The sequence below is a fragment of the Leucoraja erinacea genome, chromosome 34, assembly GCF_028641065.1.
Source record: "Leucoraja erinacea ecotype New England chromosome 34, Leri_hhj_1, whole genome shotgun sequence".
Taxonomy (NCBI): domain Eukaryota; kingdom Metazoa; phylum Chordata; class Chondrichthyes; order Rajiformes; family Rajidae; genus Leucoraja; species Leucoraja erinaceus.
The window spans coordinates 8,412,843-8,434,723 of NC_073410.1; the positions used below are offsets into that span (position 1 = coordinate 8,412,843).

The 21,881-nt window shown below is 38.7% G+C and overlaps 1 protein-coding gene and 1 long non-coding RNA gene across 4 annotated transcripts in view; one reads left to right on the plus strand and one right to left on the minus strand.

Annotated features, from left to right (window-relative positions):
- Positions 1-21,881, plus strand: part of LOC129712972 (uncharacterized) — a 30,283-nt gene that overhangs the window by 792 nt on the left and 7,610 nt on the right. The window lies entirely within an intron of this gene.
- LOC129712970 (core histone macro-H2A.2-like) overlaps positions 11,737-21,881 on the minus strand; it is a 33,836-nt gene continuing 23,691 nt past the window's right edge. For 2 of the 3 annotated variants that reach the window (XM_055661785.1, XM_055661784.1), the window contains exons 7-10: positions 19,653-19,742; positions 16,184-16,358; positions 13,700-13,741; positions 11,737-11,970 (exon numbers count right to left, since the gene is read on the minus strand). In XM_055661785.1, the coding sequence (XP_055517760.1) occupies positions 11,805-11,970; positions 13,700-13,741; positions 16,184-16,358; positions 19,653-19,742 (473 nt within the window). In that variant the 3' untranslated portion in view covers positions 11,737-11,804. The remainder of the gene's footprint in view (positions 11,971-13,699; positions 13,742-16,183; positions 16,359-19,652; positions 19,743-21,881) is intronic. The other variant, XM_055661786.1, reaches the window with a different exon arrangement.

A 21,881-nucleotide genomic window follows, 5' to 3' on the forward strand; every position in this document is an offset into this window, starting at 1 on the left:
CCAAATTTCCCCACGCACACAAGCAAATTAAAACCGACCGTCGGTATGGATTTCGTCGCCAGAGATGTGGCAATGTAGGACAAGTTATCACCTGCTCTGTGTCACTTGGTCGGATAAAGCTGATGAATCCTATTGTAAATTTCTATCCGAGTCACCTCTGCGTTGAAATGGTTCTGCCTTTGCTTAATAAAACTGGGTGGGATCATTGGAGCAGAAAAAATAAAGCCGAACGTGGTTTCTTGAGCGAGGGGATTCAACTATGCAAAACAAAAGAAAACATACAAATTTGGTGGTGGTTGAGTTTCTAGACAAGTAGAAGTATGAACAAGTCCTACCATTGCAGCTGTGAATTTTAAATTCGGATTAATAATTTGTAATTTAAAATTATTCTATATAACGGTAACCACATAAAATTAATCAGTGTCTCTAATGTATGACATGTGATTCCAGATCAGTAGCAATAACTTTTAACTGTCCTCTAAAACATGAACCATTTATTTGCAATAAAATAAGCAAGCAACCTACCAACAAATTTGAACACAGTTGTTCCTATCCCAGTTGAAAAATGTTTACTTGTAAACATCTGGGAACAGGTGTCTAAATAAGAGACTTCACCACTGCCTTATCCCACCAGAGATAATTTTTTTCAAATAATTAACTTCAGAATAAAATTATATTCAATGCAAAAACTGCACACTCATCAGACATACTCACTCTATACGTTCATTAATGTCATACTCTACAGTGTCCCACCTGTAGTGACAGATTTCTATATTGTTTTAAGGAATCTTTCCTTTAGTCACTATGATTGAAGACGGGATCAGAAGATAATCGAAACACTCACAAGCTCTCCACGAGACATGCCGTCGAAAGATAAATCTTCCAAACATAGTCTATTGATTAATAGTTTATTTATTGTAGTAGTAAAAACAGTAAGATAATCATCCAAACTTCTTGTATAAGTACATTTTGATCTTACTCATGGACAAACTCATGCATTATCGAAAGCTGTGACCTCCCCCCCCATGCTTCTTCAAACGAGGCCAACTACTAGGGAATCTGCATGAGAATCCCTGCCGCAAACACGCCTGAGACGTATAAATCCCACCCACATAATTACAGGCAGTTATTTGAAGGTAACTGGGTTATAGTTATAACATACTGAGTTAAGCTAAATGGCTACTACATACCGGCCCCTAATTGTTCTGAGTATATATCGAGGCAATTACTAATAGACATTAAAAAAAGGAGCTATAAAAGCTTAATATATATCAAAAAACAAAAAATAACATGCATTATATATTAGCATTCAGATTTCTTTAGCAATTCTTTCATCTTCACCTTCGCCTTCTAGAAGCAAGCATTGGTTATTGGTCTTATTAAAACATTATTCGTAGTCTTAAATCGTACTGTGTGCACCAAACCCTTAATGTCAGGCATGATCTTCAGTATCCTTCCCATCAACCAAGAACCTCGTGATGCAGTAGAATCAACCACCAAAACAATATCACCTGGACCAAAATTTCTTCTAACCCTCGATCATTGTTGTCGCTTTTGGATCAGAGGCAAATATTCTTCTGTCCATCTCTTCCAAAAAAGATCTGCCATATATTGTAGCAATGTTACAACATTTTGAGATTTTAAAAATCAAGTCTGCAATTTACCCCATCAGATATAGCATCAAAAGAAGTTTAATTTGACACCTAATTCACTTTCATATCTTCAGTATTAGAAAAAGTGATGTCCATTTTCATACTCGGAAATTAGCATCTTGTTCCCTATTATTATGACTTAACACAAAAGCTTAAAGACAGTCAAAAGCTCATAACTTTCTTAAAAATTAAGAGAACTGAATGAAATGTTCAGTTATTATAGATTGAAGCATTCTGAAACAAATATAAAACATCTTACTTGGATGACCTGAAATTAAAGCATAGTTACCTAATTGTAGCTAATTATAAAATTGACCGTTGTGACGGAAATAGTAATAAACACCCAGACTGCCTTGAAAATTCAAAAATGTGATATTCTCAAGACCAGAACTTTAATATTATTGTATTACTAGACCAACGCACGTTTGCGCGGGGGGGGGGGGGGGGGGGGGGCTGCGGCATCACATTCACACTAACCACCCCCCAACCTCACAGGTGGGGGGAGAGGAAGACGGGGTGGGGAGAGGGGAGATTGAGGTTAAATAAAATCCTCCCCCCCCCCAAATTTCAAAAGAAAACTGGCTTCCCACCCATAGAATTTTGGTGAACGTTCCATCGTGTGATGTCACAATGCCCAATGCTCACAGGTGTCCAATCGGAATGGATACATTTACATATGCCTTTGCACCAGCCCCAGCTCCTCCCCCCCCCCCCCACCCCCACAGCCTGTGTCGAAGCTCGGCATCACGTGTGTGGGAATAGAGAAAGAGGATTGGGGGTGATACGGAATGGGGAACAGATGGACTGTCCCTACCCCTCCCCCTTCCACTCTCCCTCCCCACTATTTCCCCTCTCTCCCTCCCTCCACACTCTTACCCCTCCCTCCCCTACCCCATCCACACCTCTCTCTCCCCCCTCTCCCCCTCCCTCTATCTCCTCTCCTCCTCCCCTCCCCTCCCTCTCCTCCTCCCACCCCCATCCCTCTCTCCCCCACCCCCCCCCTTCCCTCTCTACCCCACCCCCTTCCTCTGTACACCTTGTTTTTCCCTCAACTTTTCAATGTTGGCATTGTAAACTACGTCTTTGCTCTTCAAACCACGCATGACATGCCTTTCTGCCCACTACTATCCCATTAAGAATGTCCTGTAGATCATCACATTTGGAGGAGTCCAAATTCAGATAATCTCTGCGAATGCTGTCTAAATCAGTTTCTTCTTTGGAGACATCTGTTTAAAATGTAAAGGAAAAAAAACGCTGAACAGCATTAACAGAAACAAGTTATTATTTGCAGTTTTAGAAAAAAGGTAGAAATGATAAAGTTAAACGCTAAAACAAATCGTCAATACCCAACAAAAAATTCATATTCATCAGTTTCATCAAATTAATTAAATTCATCTAATCAATTACTAGATCTAAACATCTATCCATTTCTTAAGAAAAGGATATATTTTGTTTAATAGTCTAAGTATCCAAATAACAAACTAATCCCATGCACACAAGAATTCACAATATAACATAATTTTTAAATCTTAGTCATGAATTTATATGCCAGATGGAAGGAATTTAATGTTAATTCTCATAAATTAATCTAGAAACATTCACTCTCAATATAATCAAAATTATTATTTTTTACACAATGCATGTGGCTAAAACGGTTGTGGATATTTAGTGTAAAAATATTGACTGGATAGATAATAATACAAAATATAGACTATTTAGATGCTCTTATGACATGATTGTCCAAAAAAAAAGAGGATTTAAATCATCTTGCGAGTGGGTGTTTCTGGAATACGATCGATTGGAACGTTGCCATGAATTTTAACCCCATATCGGCAGGAAAGACGCTGCCAGTTCGTATGGGGCCCAAATAACATTTTTGCGTCATAAAATTAGATTAAAGCCACCCCAAGAAGCAAGATTTTATGTGAAATACACGACACCTTTTGTTTTGTCCTGATATTACGTTGTAGGCGTTGAGGGCGTTCAAAGTCGCTTTTTACTTTAATCCAACAATTAAATTGTTCAGCAATTTTTTTACAAAAAAAAACGAGAAACGAAGTCCCATCGATTTTTCATCAACTAGCAGCCCGAGGAAATCTCTCTCCGGCAAGCGATACAAACCTGCATTTTAATCCCGCCCCCCTCAGGCGCCAAAGTAGCGCACAGCCAGTGGCAGAACTGCAGCGCCGCTGAAGGTAGGTTTTGTAACATCACTATATGCTTCTTATATACAAATCTTCTTTCACAAAGAGTCCAGGTGGTAGTGTTGGATTGGAAACGAATATGATTTGGTGTAAGTGCTTCCAGGTCGTTCGGATCATCAGAACTCTTAGTAATAGATCGATCAATTAAAATCACTTCAAATTCCAGGGTGTGCATATATCAGATCTTTCCTGGACCCAGCACACCGATGCAATTGTAAAGGCACATCAGCGACACTACTTCCTGAGAAGATTACAGAGATTCAGCATGTCGAAGAGAATTCTCCTAAACTTCTACAGGTGCACGGTAGAGAGCACTCTGACTGGTTGCATTGTGGCCTGGTTCAGCAACTTGAACATCCAGGAGCGAAAGACTACAAAAAGTTGTGCCCACTGCCCAGTCCATCGCCGGCTTTGACCTCCCCACTGTCGAAGGGATCTATCGTAGTCGCTGCCTCAAAAAGGCAGCCAAAATCATCAAGGACCCACACCATCCTGGCCACACACTTATCTCACAACTGCCATCAGGAAGAAGGTACAGGAGCTTGAAGACTGTAATGTCCAGGTTCAGGAACAGCTGCTTCCCTGCAGCCATCAGACTATTAAACACAACAAATAAGCAATGAGCTCCGAACTGCAAAAGACCATATTATTTGTTATTTGCACTATATTTGTTATTTATTGAACTTTTTCTTTTTTTTCTCGTTATATACAAAGTTTACATATTCACATATTCTGTTGTGCTGCAGCAAGTAAGAATTTAATTGTCCCGTCATATGACAATAAAACACTCGACACTTGGATGGGATGAGCGTATAACACAAACTGCCTCTCACTGAAGGACAGAATGGTTAGCAGATCTCAACAAGATCTCAGAATTCAAAGTGGACCAGTGCATGAAGCCTACAAGCTTTGGTAAGATCAGAGGTGCACAGCTGCATAATTTCTCAGTTGCCAGTGAAAGTGGCTACAGTACTGTTTCATAGTTAAGACTGGACAATGATAACAAAGTACATGTTGCATTCTTAACGGGAAAGGCCAGAGTGGCACCATTGAAATAAATGACAATTACCAGAATGGAACTAACTGCCGCAGTCTTAGCTGTTAAAGTTGACATATTGCTGCAAAAAGAAAATCTGCTTCAACTGGAAGAATCTATCTTCTGGACCGATAGTGCCACGGTGCTTAAATACTTCAACAATGAGAGCAAACGTTTCTTGACATTTGTAGCAAACCAAATTTATTTTGTATTGGGAGCTACTAATGTTTCACAATGGAAATATGTTAACACAAAAGTAAATCCTGCGGATGAAGCTTCTGGAGGACTGAGAGCAGACCGCTTCTTAAGCAATAAGAGATGGATCAATGGACCAGAGTTTCTCTGTAAGTCAGACAGAGAATGGCCAAAACTTGATTTGAAATCTCTGCTAATGATCCGGAAATTAAACAAAACATCAGAGTGAACGTTATTGCTAAAAATCCTATTATTCACTCGAAGGACTTTCACATATCAACATTATTGTTACGACATATTCATGAATTGATCGGACATGGAGGAAGAAGTTTCATGCTGTCAAAACTTATGTGGGTGGGATTTATTACGTAGTTGGAGGCATGTTTGTGGCTGGGATTCTTGCGCAGATGCGCTAGTAGTTTTTAGTTTTAGTCTGGAAGAAGCATGGGGGAGGTCACAGCTTTTGACCGAGTTTGACAATCCATGGAGTTTGACTACGTCGGATCAAAATGTATTTAAACAAGAAGTTTGGATGAATATCTGTTTTTACTACGACAATAAATAAACTATTAATTAGGAGACTGTGTTTTGAAGATTTATCTTTCGACGGCATTGAATGTCTCGTGGAGAGCGCGTTGATGAGTAACGAAGCTATCTCATTACCCATCTTCAATCATAGTGTCTAGTGGAAAAAATTCCTTGATAATAATAAATTCCTATAATAATCTGCAACTACAGTCTGTTTTGTATTATGACAATATACTTCCTTTTGTCCAGCTTTGTTTTTTTATTATAATTTCTCATCTTTTCAAACCAGTCACTGACTCTAATGTTCAATTTGTGTAAAGAAATCATGCATCCATCACTGCAAAGAATGTATTACTCCACGGATAGCATTATTTATTTTTGGAACATTAGCCATATTGAGTGCCAAATCCTGTCAAACATTCAATGTAGAGTATGACCGAAGGCAAAAGCCATCGGTGGTGCATTGCAATGTTTTATTCATTATCTGCTCAAGTTATCAATGTTTCTAAATTGCTGTTTGTCACATTATAATGAACATGAAAATGTGTTTTTGGGCTGTAAACTAACATTTAAAGTCATTTGTATAGTAGCCCTTTATTTAACTGATCTGTTTAAAGTAATTTTCAGAAGATAAGTGACAATGTAAAGGGCTACAACAGGACCCTGATACTCAGGTTGCATAATACAAAAGAACAAGAGATAAACAATTCTGTTACAGTAATAAAATATATGATTTTTAAAAATATCATGCAGCAGGATGGATGTTTTACCTAACCCAAATGTGATAGTCAAAGTATTCCCCCCTTTGAAAACTCATGTTAAGTTCAATTTCGCAGTAGCTTATTTCCTTTCCCAGGACTTGGCTTGTTTTTGTTGTCAAATGTAACTTTGTCAACTTTAGATTTTCACCCCAATTAATAATTTTCTTTCAATTGTTTTGGTTTATATCTTCTATTTTCTGCAGTTTCTAGGATGTATCTATACTGCATATTAAATGGAAACCTAGTTAAGTATATACTTAATGGAAACCCATTAAGTATATAAGTATAAATTAATTTGCAGTGGTTAAGATTTTCACTTTTACCATTATATTTAGAGATGTGAAATTGTAACATAAAAAATAATGCTGGCGGATATGTTGAGCTTGCTTTACATTCCTGTCCTTTTTGCTTCCCATATAGCCTGAATTAGCTGTAAATGACCCAAAAACATATAGGCATGAAGGCCAAAACTTGTGTAATTTGAGACCAACAGAATCTATATTTAAAGACTTTCCGTTACTTTGTTCTAGATTGTGGACATTTCACAATGATTTGAATTTACAATCATGTGCAAAATGGCAACAAAACTTTCTGTGGTTAATGTAAAATCTTAAATGATCTGTCCTACATTCTCTGGGTGAGAATGGGGGAGGGATAGTAGACATATGTAATGTATATAGAAAGAATGGTTTAAAGAAAATTAAGATGTACTTTTTATAGTAATAAATATCAAAATGTAAAGAAATCTAGCTGTGGTTTATTGATTTAACCAGGTGATCTGTGAGTAGTTACAGCAAGTAGCTTTCTTTATCGAATTTATATTAAAAAAGCAAATTAAATTATACATCACATTTATGCAAAATCTTATTCTGAAACAAATTGTCTGGGCCTGGAAGGTCACAATGGCACGTTCCAGCTAAAAGACAATAGAAACAGACTAGTGGCGTCTATCCAGTGATAAATCTCTGGGAACATTTAATGCTGATTTTGTCAACTTGCTGTAAATACAATAATTAGGATCCAAGGAATTCAAGTTAATAAATTACTTGAACAATGCACCGGCATTTCAGAATATTTCTAAATTTTCCATTATGGTAGGCACACGTGACATTTTGTCTAAACATCTAGCCTAATGAAATGTTATGGTTACTTAATTCCTTCAGCAACCTGGCATAATTTTCCCTACTTGAACATCTGCAGTAGGAAAAATGCTTAGTTTCAGACTTATGATCTGTTCTTATCTACGTCTGCTGCCTAACTCGTTGAATACTTCCAAAATCTGCAGTATTTGAAATATATCTTTACAAATGTGCATGACAAGGTGATTAATCTAATTTATTTATTTAAAACTTGTCATCGTCCATGTGTACAACTACTATGAACAAAGAGAAAGAACATGTGCTTTACTCTGCCCTTTAATTATAAGAGGAAATTAAAAGTTGGTCACGCACAGCCAGGGTTCCACTGACACAAGGCAGCTGTTTAGCCCACTGTTCATGCCAACTTCCAGAAGAGCATTCCCATTTAGGTTCCCTTGTGATCTTACAACTTGTTCTAATATGCCCAGTAACTCGTCCTTGTTTCTTTTTACCACTTACTTACACTTGAGATTAAAAAAACGATAAGCACATGTATAGGGGATGTTGGGAATCCAACTGTTTACAATAGAACAGCATCCGAGGTAGATAGAAAAGCCGAATCATTGGAGCTGTGAGGGGAAACCATTCATTGAAGCCCACTTGGGTAAAACTGGAAACTCACTGTAGCCACTTAAGCACATTATTCTCATGGTCTTATTAAACAATGACGCTCCTTCCACTATATATAACATACTTTAAAGAGCCTGTGAATATGCAGGGATTGGGGTGCTTTGGGAATAGGAATGTTGAGACTTGGCTTCACTGGTGGTGACATCACAAGGTGGAGAGCCAATTCCTGGATATCATACGACCCACCTGCCACCAAGTCTGGACCCCTGAAGAAGTTTCGGCTTTGTTTCATTGTACTGACAACTGTTATGTATCTGTGATTGGGCAAAGGGATTGCCTCCCACTGTATTTTCCCGCTGGTATCTGTGATTGGGCTAAGGGGTTGCCTCTCTCTGTACTTTCCCGCCATTGTATATATGTATAGATAGGAGATCGGTTTGTTGGGGCGTGTCATCTTTCTTTCTGTTCCGTTTGCGCGAGGCTGCTGCAGGCTCAAGTGAGTGGATCCAAAATCGTCCCCATAGTGAATAAAGGGTTTGGACTACAGTACTCAAATCAGTGTTTTAGAGACCCAGATTGGGGGGGGGTGGGGGTGGGGGAAAGAACCGGAATCAACATTTGGGAGCTCGTCCGGACTCTCAACGGATTACCATCACCAGTTTGCGATCGAGGAGCTGAATCGTCTCGGATCGCGGAGGGAGGAATTGGACCCCCAATGTAAGTAGTTTTTACTCCATTGGTTTTCCTCATTCTGCTAATCTGACGACGACTTGGTCATTCGCTGACTTGTGAGTGAAATTCCGACGAGATGAAGGTCAGTCTGGCGAATACTGGTAGTAGGATTGGTATATGGTCAGCGGCTGCTGAAGATCCAGGGTTCAAGTCCCTGTTCAGAACCACTGGATTGGTTACTGAAGTATTGGGGTACGATTGGCAGGGTACCTTGAAAGACAATACTGAGAGGGCTCAGTATTAAGTGGGGTAAGTATGGAGGGCCAGTGCTGAGGTAATATTGGCTATTTACTTTAAAGGTTGGCGCAGAGATGCCAGTACTGAGTTGGGTAAGTACTGAAGGTCAGTAATTTATAGGTCGGTACTGAGTCAGTAGTAGGGTAAATTGGCATACTGTTGCTGTAAAAATTAGTCCCGAGGGAGAACGTGGCAACATTAGGGAGATGCATCTGCGACATTCCACGACAGTGTGTTCCAAAGTATTCTGCTCTAAATTCCGCTAAATTTAAAGTGTTCATATTAAATGCTTTTGCTTAAGTTTGTGTGATTTACTCTTGTATTATAGTTGCGTATGCTTTTGCTTAAGTTTGTGATATTTCCTATTGTATTATAATTGCTTGCTGCATTAAGATGGCAATATCGCTTTAATACGCTGTGTGAATTGTGTGTGTGGGCCCTGTTGTTGCATGGAGATAATTGTGTGTGGATGTGCTTGTTGCGTGTCGATCGATCTTGTGTGTAGATCTTTGGCCAAAAATGGGTAATTATCTAAATACTACAACTGATCACATGAGTCCTTTGCAAATACGGTGTGCTAAGTATCCTGATGAAGCAAAACAGTTCAAACAGTTCAATCGGAGCTTTGAATCAGAAATTAGGGAGTAAATTGTGGCCTCGGGGAGGGTCTTGAAACCCTGGAGATAATTTGGAAAGATAGCAGAGATATTACTGCCAAGGAACTTGTTGGTCTTTGGAGCCAGGATTATCAAGAACAGAAAGAAGAACAGTTGGCTAGTTGGCAAGAAATTGCTCTGAAGTTGAGAGTAGAGCTCACGGAGGGAGGAATGACCAAACCTGCAGACGTACTAAGCGAATGTGATTATAGTAAATGCCAGAAACAGGAGTCCGGAAGGACCTGGGATGGGTTAGTAGATGTGGAAAAAGGATTGCATAATGGTTGGCTATGGCTTAGAAGAGGGAGACAACAAAGATTTAGAGAATTGGGAAAGTAGAACCCGTGTCAGTACCCATCTACCTCTACAACACCCACCATATGTAAATATTGATCCCGCAGTACCACCCTTACAATAGCACTAACTCTAACCCCAACATTAGTAGATGCCCCAGTTGCGTTCCATACCAGGAGTAAAACTAGAAGATGTCTACCCATACCACGAGTTCAGGAACCCCCTAAACCAAGAAGGGCAAAGCGTAGACAGAGGGTACAGAACCAGTCCCGTGACAGTTATCGACTTTGCAACAAAACCAAGAACGAGGATTCTGAGAATGACTAACCCCCCGGGAATCTGAAGCTGAGCCTGAGACAGACGGTAGTTGAGTAAGGATCAGTTAAATCCCGGTTAGAGAAATGCCTAACCACACTTTCAAACCCAGCAAATGCAGTCGGTGCTGGTAACACACAAATAGGTGTTTATTTCCCTTGGAAGCTGAACGAGATGATGGCCATACTGAGCCAGATGCCTGATATAAAGTTACCCACCTCATTTGTAGACTTCCTCCGAACCACTATGCAAGACTATAATGCCAATTACAGAGATTTGTTTGTCCTTGTGCAACAAGTCCTAACCCCTGTAGAACATGCAAGATTTCTAGCTAACCTGGGATGCCCAACTCATGATGCGCCAGCTAACCTGCTTGCCCAGAGCACAGCACGGGAGGATGCAACTCTAGCTACCCTTAGTACCACTGCAAAAACCCATTGATATCTCCAAAGTTTTGGATACTAGACCCCAGAAAGGTGAGGCAGAAAAACCTTTGGGGAGGTTTGCGGAGATGTATATAGATCAGTCGGGAGATGCTAATTATTGAAACGGGTGAATTCACCCCAGAATTGTGCCATTTTAATAAACTTGCCTACCAGCCACTGTTGACTTGGCAATAAAAACTAATAACATGGTCGCCCCCCTCTGTACTTTCCCACCACTGTATAGCTGTATAAATAGGAGATCGGTTCGTTGGGACGTGTCGTCTTTTTTTCTGTTCTGTTTGCGCGAGCCTGCTGTAGGCTTGAATGGGCCCCGAAATCGGTCCAGCGGTGAATAAAGGGTTTGGACCACAGTATTCGAATCAGTGTTTTACTGACCCAGACTGGGGGGGGGGGGGGGGGGGGGTAAAAGAACGGCAATCAACAAAACTGTGCGTTTCTTTAGAATTACTTGCCTTCCGAGCAGGCTATCTATCTTATTAATATCAGAACATCCTGATTTTTTTTATAGTTTATTTATTTTTTTTAAAAAGCTGTCACACTATGAAACTACAGCAAATGGTATTGGAGGAAACATATGCAGCCATATTGCTGTTTCAATTTTCTGTTGTTCCTTTACACACTGGAATGTGAAACCAATACACTAGCTTAATAAAAAGGAATAATTAAAACCACAATTACATGAAGTCATTTTTCCAGCATGATATATTTTCCACTAGACTGTTAAATGTCACAATTTTCTTAAAAATCTAAACTTTCCATATTTTAGTAAAATCACAAAAAAAAAAACATGTAAAAGATGCACAGTATCAAGGTTGTTTTCTGATTTTCCACAAGTAGATTTCAAAACATTTTCCCTATTTGGGAGGAGTGCTATAAAAATGTAATCAAAAGTTTACACTTCAGACATCTGGTCATGTTTGTGATAACAGAACGCATACTTTGCACCTTCTCATTCCATTTTTGAACACACATTCACACGCACACTTTTCTACATTGCTGAACAAAATGCCGTTTAAAATTTGTCATTTAAAAAAAAAGTTTACTTTATGTCAAGCTTTGCCATTTCCTGCACATAGATGCCGATACTTTCACTGTCGAATAAGACAAAAAAGATGTTCTTCAATGATGATGATGTTGCATTATCAAAATAATTGGAGATGGCCTTGAGGATGAGCTGCGCTGCAATGTGCTTTGGGAAACAGTTTCTGGAAGCAAAAAAAGGATTAACCATTACTTCTCTAATATTGCTTTCTCACATAAGGTTAATTGTGCAAGAGGTCCAAAAGGCAAAATCTTGTAATGCTTCGCAGCTGCTCGTCTAGTTATTAGTGATTAAGTTAGTTTCAATGCAACATACACATTTTAGACATTGTTATGAGACAGAATGTTGAGGGTGTCCTGCACTAAATACAAGACTACATTTCTTATTCCTTAAATTGATTTTTCTTCTTCTCGCCGATACAAATTTAAACATAGCTTAAAGATATAGTATTGTAACAGGCCCTTTGGCCTGACTTAGGGTGACCATCGATCACCAGCTTACTAGTTTTGTTATCTCATCCATCCACTCTTCGAAGGTCATTTTACAGAGTTCAATTAACCTACAAACCTGCATATCTTTGGGATGTGGGAGGAAACCCATGCAGTCAGAGAGAGAATGTGTAAACTCCAGACAGCAGCCAAGGTCAGGATCGAACCCAGGTCTCTGGTATTGTGACACAGCAGCTCTAGCATTGTGCTGCCTATAAAGTAATTTGTTGGTGGATACTCTTCCATGTTTAAATAATTTACTGCATGTAGATCAACTGCATGTTTATTCTCTTCCATACATTTCTAATACCATGCCTCCATTGAACTTTCGATGCTGTTGGCTGCTCCGAGGGTCTCTTATCCCTTGCAATTCCCACATACAAGCCTCCTACGTAACTGATCCAGATTTTTAAAAATTGAGAGAAAAATGTTGTGCCATTGCTGCTTTCTTCAGTCCAGTGACGACAAAAGAAATAACCAATAAATTCAGCAAAATTATCAATTCCGAATTAGCAGTCTGAGTGCTTGTCTTCATACTTCACAATTGTTAACAAGAGTTCTGTTTGGTTATGAGATTCATAAAGTTGTTACCAATAAATCTTCAGTCTGAACAATGCAAGATTTGAAGAATGTTGGTAGTGACGGGTTTTTTATTCCAGTAGTTGACTTCGAAGTTCGAATTGAGATGAAGAGACCAAAGGGAAATATCCTAGTCATGTATTTGGTCCTAGACGTCATGTGAACTTTTCTTACATAACAGCCCTTGTACATAACCAGATTCTAGGCCATTAAGTAATCCATCCTGAACCTGAAATAATCAAATCTGGATGACAGTTTTGTTTCCAGGTGTGCCCAATCCAGAATAGAGGTTCAGCTCCATTACTATGTAGAGATGCCAGAAGGTTTTGTAGTAGGGAGGGTTGCTCTTCTTGTTCCATTAGATTGAGGTTTTCATTAACTACTGCAATGCACACTTGTTAGCAACAGAAGTGTATTATGAATAATGCTGCTGATTTCCATGCCAAAATGGTTAATTTACAACAGTGTAGTTAACAGATTCCACTCTAAAACTGCTCAGAGGCATTTGAATTGACGTACTGCTCATAATTCTTCCTGGATTACTAGCATAGCTTTGTTTTCCCTGTCTACTAAAAAACTACAACAAAATTAAGATTTTATAACAGGGTAATGTTCATTGTTAGGCACTTTTATCTGAAGATAATGTTAATGGTTACATTCATTCAAATTTATTTGGTGGATCAGGGAAAAGGAATTGTTGGATACCAATGGTGGTGTCTTTCAAGGCACCAAATATGGCAACTCACCCTTTAACAACAATCTTCAAGTTAAAGGAAAATGTTAAAAGTGGATGACCATCATTGTAGAAGCATTTGAACATCCTACCTTGATTGGTTTGGAGACCGACCTGAAGCTCGAGAGCTGGTCCTGTCCAATGACATGGAAATCAACCCCAAAAGACAAAAGAGTTTATTATTAATTTTAGGAGGAGACTCCCTCCCCCCCCTCACTCCGGAATGATCTGCATTAAGAGAGCTTCCACTATGAAGCTTGCATTGAATTACAGCACAAAGATGACCAATTGTTGGTATTTGTGCTCTGCACAAGTCTATTCCCATCTTGCTTCTGAGAATGATGTCAGTGCTTAAACTAACCAATAGTGTAGCAATGTTTTTTCAATGGCAGACCATTGTTGTATCTTAGATCATTAATTAAATAATTTATGGGATGTTAGACAAGGAACACAAAAGCTTGGTCCCAAAAACCAACCTGATATTAACTGGCTATAAAGCAAAATAATTACATTTGCTGGACAATGTAGCAGTAAAAGTTTACAATTAAAGCTCCTTCACAAACTTCAACTATTAGCTTACCTTAAACATTGAAATCTCAGTTTGGAGGATGAAACATCCTCCATCTTATTTATTTTAACTACTGCAATGGTTATTGGAGTAATACCTTCCATTATTTTCCTAACTTTCTGCACAACTGTGATGTGGCACTAATAATATTTGAATAATTTGTAACCGTAGTGTAGTTTTAATTATATTAATTTTAATTTAGCATAAGATATTCGGCCATTTCAGATGGAACAACATCAACATATTGCTTCTTCGTGCCTCCACCGTCTTACCCAGCTGTGCATAACATATTTGCAGGGAGGCTGCATTGACAATCTGGAGTCTGTTTATGCACCCCCTTCCACTACTCAAGGACAAAACAACATTAGTCAACTTCACTGTACTCAAAATGCGGTGGGGGTGGTATGAAGCAGTTTATCTTTTACTTTGTAACCAACAATTAGGAAGCTCAACATTTTTCAAAAATCTCTTCAGTTATCCAGTAAATGCAGCCTAGATTTACAGTGCTAATGTGAAAAATTGTTTTTCTCGTAATTCTAGAGAACCTGGATTATTTAAAATTACAAATGTCCTTGTTTTATACCTGCAATATACTTGGTGCTTTCACATGTCCTTCAAATATTTACTGTTACAAAACAACCCCAGAAACGCACACAAGCTTTTGTACAATCTGTAGAACGTGTTTGATACCCATGATCCGCTTAAAGTTTTCAGATGCAATTTGATATATCTAAAAGAATTGTAGCACAATCTTTGATCTTTTGAGGTAACCCAACAGAAAGTGAAAGCCCCTTAAGATTTTCCCATTCTCTCAGTTCAGCCTTCAATTCCCAATGATAGTACAGCAAATTCACAAGATACCTTGTGTCTAATTTGAACTATTGTCTATCCAGCTGCAAAAGTAATGTTCATTCCTGCATCATTTGCCGTTGCTTGAGAATTGCAGCAAACTAGTGAATCTCTTTAGAATAGTTATTCCATGAATAAATGGTGAAGAATGGAAGACTTGATGACTTTGCATTAATTAACGTGGTCATGTGTGATTCGTTTAAATCAAAGACTGGCTGAAAGTGTTGTTCTCTTTTTCACAACCCATTCATTTTCAGACAGTTTAAAGTAGAACGAAAGGATATCCAAGTAATAAATTGTTTTGGTCGCAATCCATGGTTTTAACATCAGTTTTCTGGCATATCTTCTCCATGGCCTCGAAAGTAAAATTACCACTCTCTCAGGCACTGGATGCAATTTTGGCGTCTTGATCCATTCAGTTTGCATTAATTGTAGGAGAAAGTTTAACTGTAGCTTTGGTTTCTCCCCTCTCCCCCACCCCAGAAGATCCACAGGCAAGTATTTTTTATGCATCACCAGCCGTAACAGTACTGCCAATCCTGCACCATCAGTAGCCATGGACAAAAAAGGTTGGGCTTTTTCCTGGAGGCATTAATACTGCCACAACAGATATTAATTTTAGCTTAATAGATAGCATAGCCTGAGTCAGGAGGTTGTGGGTTCAAGTCTTTCTTCAGGGAAAGCACAAAAAGTTGGCACCCCCATACACCGAGTGCTAATATTTGCTTAATGAAGGTGAGTTCAGGGCCCGTCAACCTTATCAAGTGGTAAAAGGAACTGATGGAGCCATTTTAATGTCAACCACAGGATTATTGTCACTACACTGCAGTACCTTTGTCTTGCACGCTTACAGAAGATACAGTTGTTACTGAATAGATATTATATACACCCTGTGTAAAATTAACTTCACCCTTCACACATCATGTTTATGCAGAAATAAACATCTTGCATTTTACTTAATAGAAACCCGGCCAAAACAAAGCCAAATGATGGCACACAAATTTCTGTCTGGAAATGTATGGCAAATATTTATGATAACCTTTCAAGTATTTACATATTTCTGTTTTAAAAGAGTAAAACCAAAATTATTCAAAGTTCTGGTGCAAGTTCCAATCAATTTGAACATACCTTTAACTTTTAGACATAAAATGCATTTTACCTGCTGCTGGCAATGGATGGGAAAGCAATCGATTTTAGTTTCTTCTCATCTGCCAAAGTCAAGCAGTTCATCACAGTTTTTTCCAGTTGCTCTTCACATTTATCCACTCCCCATTGTGGGATATTACAGTGAATTATGAATTTGGCCGGCAGTCCAGGAGCCTGACCCAAAACAGCTGTAATAGAAACAGAATTTAATATGTTTGGACTCAAACAGAACATAGGAATTGTTGAAATGGCTCATTTAGTACCTGTTCCTAGTAGGGCATATGACCAAATCCTGATTCGATTCTTAAATTCTGGAACCATTATAACCCTACGTGAGCATGCTCTGATCGCCATATTGGGACAGTGCAACAATAATTTCCAAGTATGGTTTTAATGGCAGCATGCTCCAAGCATCTACCACAGTGTAACAAAACAATTGCCTCCGGCATCCGCTTACCTATCCCGTTCTCACCCTCTTGTTATTGGTTTATTATTGTCACGTGCACCAAGATGGAGAACAAAACCTTTATGTACTTTCCAGGCAAATCATACCATACACGAGTACAACATGTAATGCAAAAGAAAAATGGACCACAGTGCAGAATATAGTATTATAACTAGATAAAGTGCAGGTTAAAAAAGTGCCAGGGTCACAATAAGGTAGGTGATGAGAGTCTGATAACAGCCTTTCTTGAATCTGGTGTTCTGTACTTTAAAGCTTTTGCATTCCAGCTGCTTTCCCAATGAAACATGGTGTAAATAGTTTGCATAATATTTTGAGCTACCTCCACATCTCTGCAATTTCTTGTGGTGTCTTGGGTAGTGCAGTTGCCAAAGCAATCCATTCTTTAGGAAGTTTCAAAAAGGATCTTAATTGGATTTATGTCACATCTGCTCATATATTACTGGGCAATACTAAATTTACAACCAATTTGGAACAAAGTTAACCATGTGTAGGTCTGCAGGCTCTCTGGTGTTGCAACTTGCACAAACAAAAACAATAAGGCACATTTATCAAATGGATAACATGCCATTGAAGACAGTGTGAAGTGTAGATGAAATCAATAGGGATGGGGTGGGGGAGAGTGGAGATGGGAAGAGGCTGATTTGTATGATGGACTGGGCTGTGTGCACAACTCTGCAATTTCTTAGTCTTTTGCAAAGCAGAGCACTTCTATAAAAGCTGAGGTGCATTTGATAATTTGCTTTCTACGCTGCACCTTAGAAATCGGTAAGTCATTGGAGACTGAATCTTGTAGTCCTCTGAGCAAGTAAAGCTGTTGGTGCTTTCTTGGCTGTAGCGTCAATGTTACTAAGCTCTCAATCTTCTATCTGTACTCTGCCAGATCAATGTTTGAGTACCGGCACTATACAGTGTTGTCATCTGCAATCCTGCAAATGGAATTAGAGCAGAATTTGGCTATACAATCATAAAATTATAGCAAGGACAAAGGTTGCAGCCTTAATGGGCACTGGTGTTGACAATTATCATGCAAGGATGTTTTCCCGTCTTTGATTGTGTTCTGTGCATAGAAAATCAAGCTTTAAAATCAACCACAGATTGGGCAAGAGAGAGGTTAGAAATACCACAAATACTCCTGGTAGCTGGTGCATGCAGGTTCTGAGGGCACAGTCCCTTTCTGTAGATTCACTCTCTGGAATGGTAATATGACTTCGGAGATGGCGACCATGAGTACAGGTGCACCAGACGGTGTTGGGGCAAGTGACTCATAAGTAATGGTACATGTAGGGTTAAAATGCTACAGATTGTGCAGGAATATAATTTTCCTACTGATGTTGCTCCCTTTTGCCTCATGCATGTGTAGTTCCGAGCTGTTGGATCTGTTCTGAATCTATCTCATTTAACACAATGGTAGAACAATACATGGAAGAATTCCTTAGCCTTATGGCAGACGCTTATCTCCATGAGGACTGTGTGGCAGTGATTGTGATTAATGCTGTTTAATTACGACTAACAAAAATAAGTAATTTTCCTGTCAGCACGCTGAAAACTGCCTTAAAATTCTGTACTTCTGCATTCATTCAGAGCCATTGACTCTCAACTGCTCAGCCACTATATTATCCTTCTAATCGTGTAAGGTATACTCAGGAATGTGAAAGGGGTTTGGAATTAGGCCGAAAGCTGATATTGTATACAGCATTGGTTAGGCGGATGCTTGATTAGTCTGCAAAATAAGGTTGCATTTTAATGTTGCAAAATAAGACTGCAAGTCCCCACCTTCCTAAGAGTCGCTGATGTAACTCACTGGATGTGCCTTTTATACATCCCAATCCAGTGCCAGGTTGAGGCTGAACATGACTATATGCCGATACAGTGGTTTGCTACATGGCATTAGTTGCTCAGACACTGAATGGGCAGTTAAAGAATTGAGCAAACCTTCAAAGGAGGGTTTTGCAAAACGTTATATATTTTTTAAAGTACATTAATAAACAATGTTCCTTTTATTCAAATGGCCCCACCAAGTAGCTAACTATTCCTTGCTATCAGAATTATAACTTTCCAATAAAATATATCCGACATCTGAAAATTACTGGAGGTTTCATTTAAATAGCAATAATTCTTGTGAACTGATGCTGTTCTATGAACTAAAGGAAATAAAACACCATGTAGATTCATATTCTTAAACAGCATGGCCCTTTGGCAAGTCTTCCAAGCCAACCAAGTTGCCTACATTTGATTGATATCTCTAAATCATTCCTGCCCAAATGTATTTTAAATGTTGTAATTGTACCATTCTCTTCCTCTGGTAGCTCATCCCACATTCCTACCACCCCGTGTACAAACTATCAGTTCTCTGATCAATCTTTCCCATCTCACATTAAATCTGTTTTAGAGCCCCTTTACCTAGGAAGATGACTGACCATTCACCTTATCTATGCCCCCCGCGATTTGATATACCTCGCTAAGTATTCTTTCTACCTTAATTACATCCTTCTGATAGCTAGGATTCCAGAACAGCAATCCCATTACTCCCAGTATGGTCTCTCACATTTTGTAATGACATCAACTCAATCTCAATATTTTGAAGGCAAGATATGAAGGCAAGTGCACCATATGGTTACTTCTACAGCTCCACACAGCTGAATAAGTAGTAAAAAATGCATTGACCATAGAACTCCGTTGTTGAATTGCAATTAAAATATAGATTAAAGGCACATTGCCTTTGATATTTCGATACATTATTGCCTTGTTCTCCCATGATGCCTACTCTGCAAAGAGGATATTGGGGTAAAATATGAAATCAAACTAGATGTAATTGAAATATATCTAAAATTAGATTGTTATTCAAAAGTGTCAATGTGTGCATGTTAATATTTCATTTGTTCTGAATATCACAATATTATATTTCAAGCAGATTCTTCACGCATGACAAAGTACAGCTTTATAAATGCTATAACTAAGCTCAATCAATCACAGCAGATAGCTATAAATGTTTTAACAAGTATAAATTACTACTTGCCCCCAGCTACATCCAAAGGTCCATTGGATTTCCGGAGCTCTTTCACACCATCTAAAAACTCCTTTCCACCTGCTTTTTCCAATGCATTGCCTGAAATTACAATTATTATTCAGAAGATTCATAGGCTATTGGTAGATCTGCTTAAAGTGGTTAAACTAATGAATATGTAACTGGAACTCCATTTGCAAACTTCAAAAAAGGCATAATTTGATCATTCAAATTGGAAGATTACTCTATGCAATAATTCCCATTTATATTATGCATTTAATTTTCCTGGAGATCCCAAGCAGTTTTCATACAAAACAGATGATAAGGATACAGTGGCCTCCATAATGTTTGGGACAAAGACCCATCATTTATTTATTTGCCTCTGTACTCCACAATTTAAGATTTGTAATAGAAAAAAATCACATGTGGTTAAAGTGCACATGGTCAAATTTTAATAAAGGCCATTTTCACACATTTTGGTTTCACCATTGAGAAATTACAGCAGTGTTTATACAGAGCCCCCCCCATAATGTTTGGGACACAGCAATGTAATGTAAATGAAAGTAGTCATGTTTAGTATTTTGTTGCATTTCCTTTGCATGCAATGACTGCTTGAAGTCTGCGATTCGTGCACATCACCAGTTGCTGGGTGTCTGCTCTGGTGATGCTCTGCTAGGCCTGTGTTGCAGCCATCTTTATCTTATGCTTGTTTTGGTGGCTCGTCCCCTTCAGTTTTCTCTTCAGCATATAAAAGTCATGCTCAATTGGGTTCAGATCAAGTGAGTGACTTGACCACTAAAGAATCAACCAGTTTTTAGCATTGAAAAACTCCCTTGTTGCTTTAGCAGTATGTTTGGGATCATTGTCTTGCTGTAGGATAAATTTTGAGGCATTAGTTTGAACTTAAACAGATAGGATGTGTCTATACACTTCAGAATTCATTATGCTACTACCATCAGTTGTATCATCAATGAAGATTCAGCAGCCATACATGCCCAGGCCACAACACCCCCACCCACTGTGTTTCACAGATGAGGTGGTATGCTTTGGATCTTGGGCAGTTCCTTCAGTCCTTCATACTTTGCCCTCGCCATCATTCTGATAGGTTAATCTTCATCTCATCTGTCCACATGACCTTTTTCCAGAACTGTGGTTGCTCTTTTAAGTACTTCTTGGCAAACTGTAACCTGGCCATCCTATTTTTGCAGCTAACCAGTGGTTTGCATCTTGCAGTGTAGCCTCAGTATTTCTGTTCATGAAGTCTTCTGTGGACAATGGTCTTAGACATATCTACACCCGACTCCTGAAGAGCGTTTCCGATCTGTCGGACAGATTTTTTAAAAATTATTATTATAGAGAGAATTCTTCAGCCGTCAGCTGTGGAGGTCTTCCATGGCCTGCTAGTCTCTTTGCGATTAGTAAGCTCACCAGGGCTCTCTTTCTTCTTAATGATGTGCCAAACAGTGGATTTTGGCAAGCCTAAAGTTTGGCTGATGTCCCTTAACAGTTTTATTCTTGTTTCTCAGTCTCATAATGGCTTCTTTGACTTTCATTGGCACAACTTTTGTCCTTGTGTTGATAAACAGGAATAAAAGTTTTCAAAGGTGATGGAACGACTGGAAGAAAGATTAGGTGCTGAGAGCTCTCTTATACCTGCATAAAGGAGGCAATTAAACACACCTGAGCAATTATAAACACCTGTGAAGCCATGTGTCCCAAACATTATGGTGCCTTGAAATGGGGGGGCGGAGGACTATGTATAAACACAGCTGTCATTTCTACATGGTGATTCGAAAATGTATAAAAATATCCCTTAATAAAATCTGACAATGTGCACTTTAACGACATGTGATTTTTTATATATTACAAATCTCAAATTGTGGAGTACAGAGGCAAATAAATAAATGACGGGTCTTTGTCCCAAACATTATGGAGGGCACAGTATATTAGGGCAAATGGCCCATGGTTTGGAAGCGGAATAGGACATAAAGAGTATCTTAAACAAGAAAGCAAGAGGCAGATAGGTTTACAGAAATTAATTCAAGAGTGCCAGGGCTTTGCAGATGAAAGCATAGGGATGAGCAGACTGCAGTAGCACATTATTACCCATTACCATCTTTCCAGAAAAGTTCTTTAATCATTTCAAAACTAGTTTGCTGCAATGATTTTTCGGTGCATTTTTAATGTACATTCGAAAGGTTTTATTTGGACATTCGATAGACTAAATTAATCATTTATGAA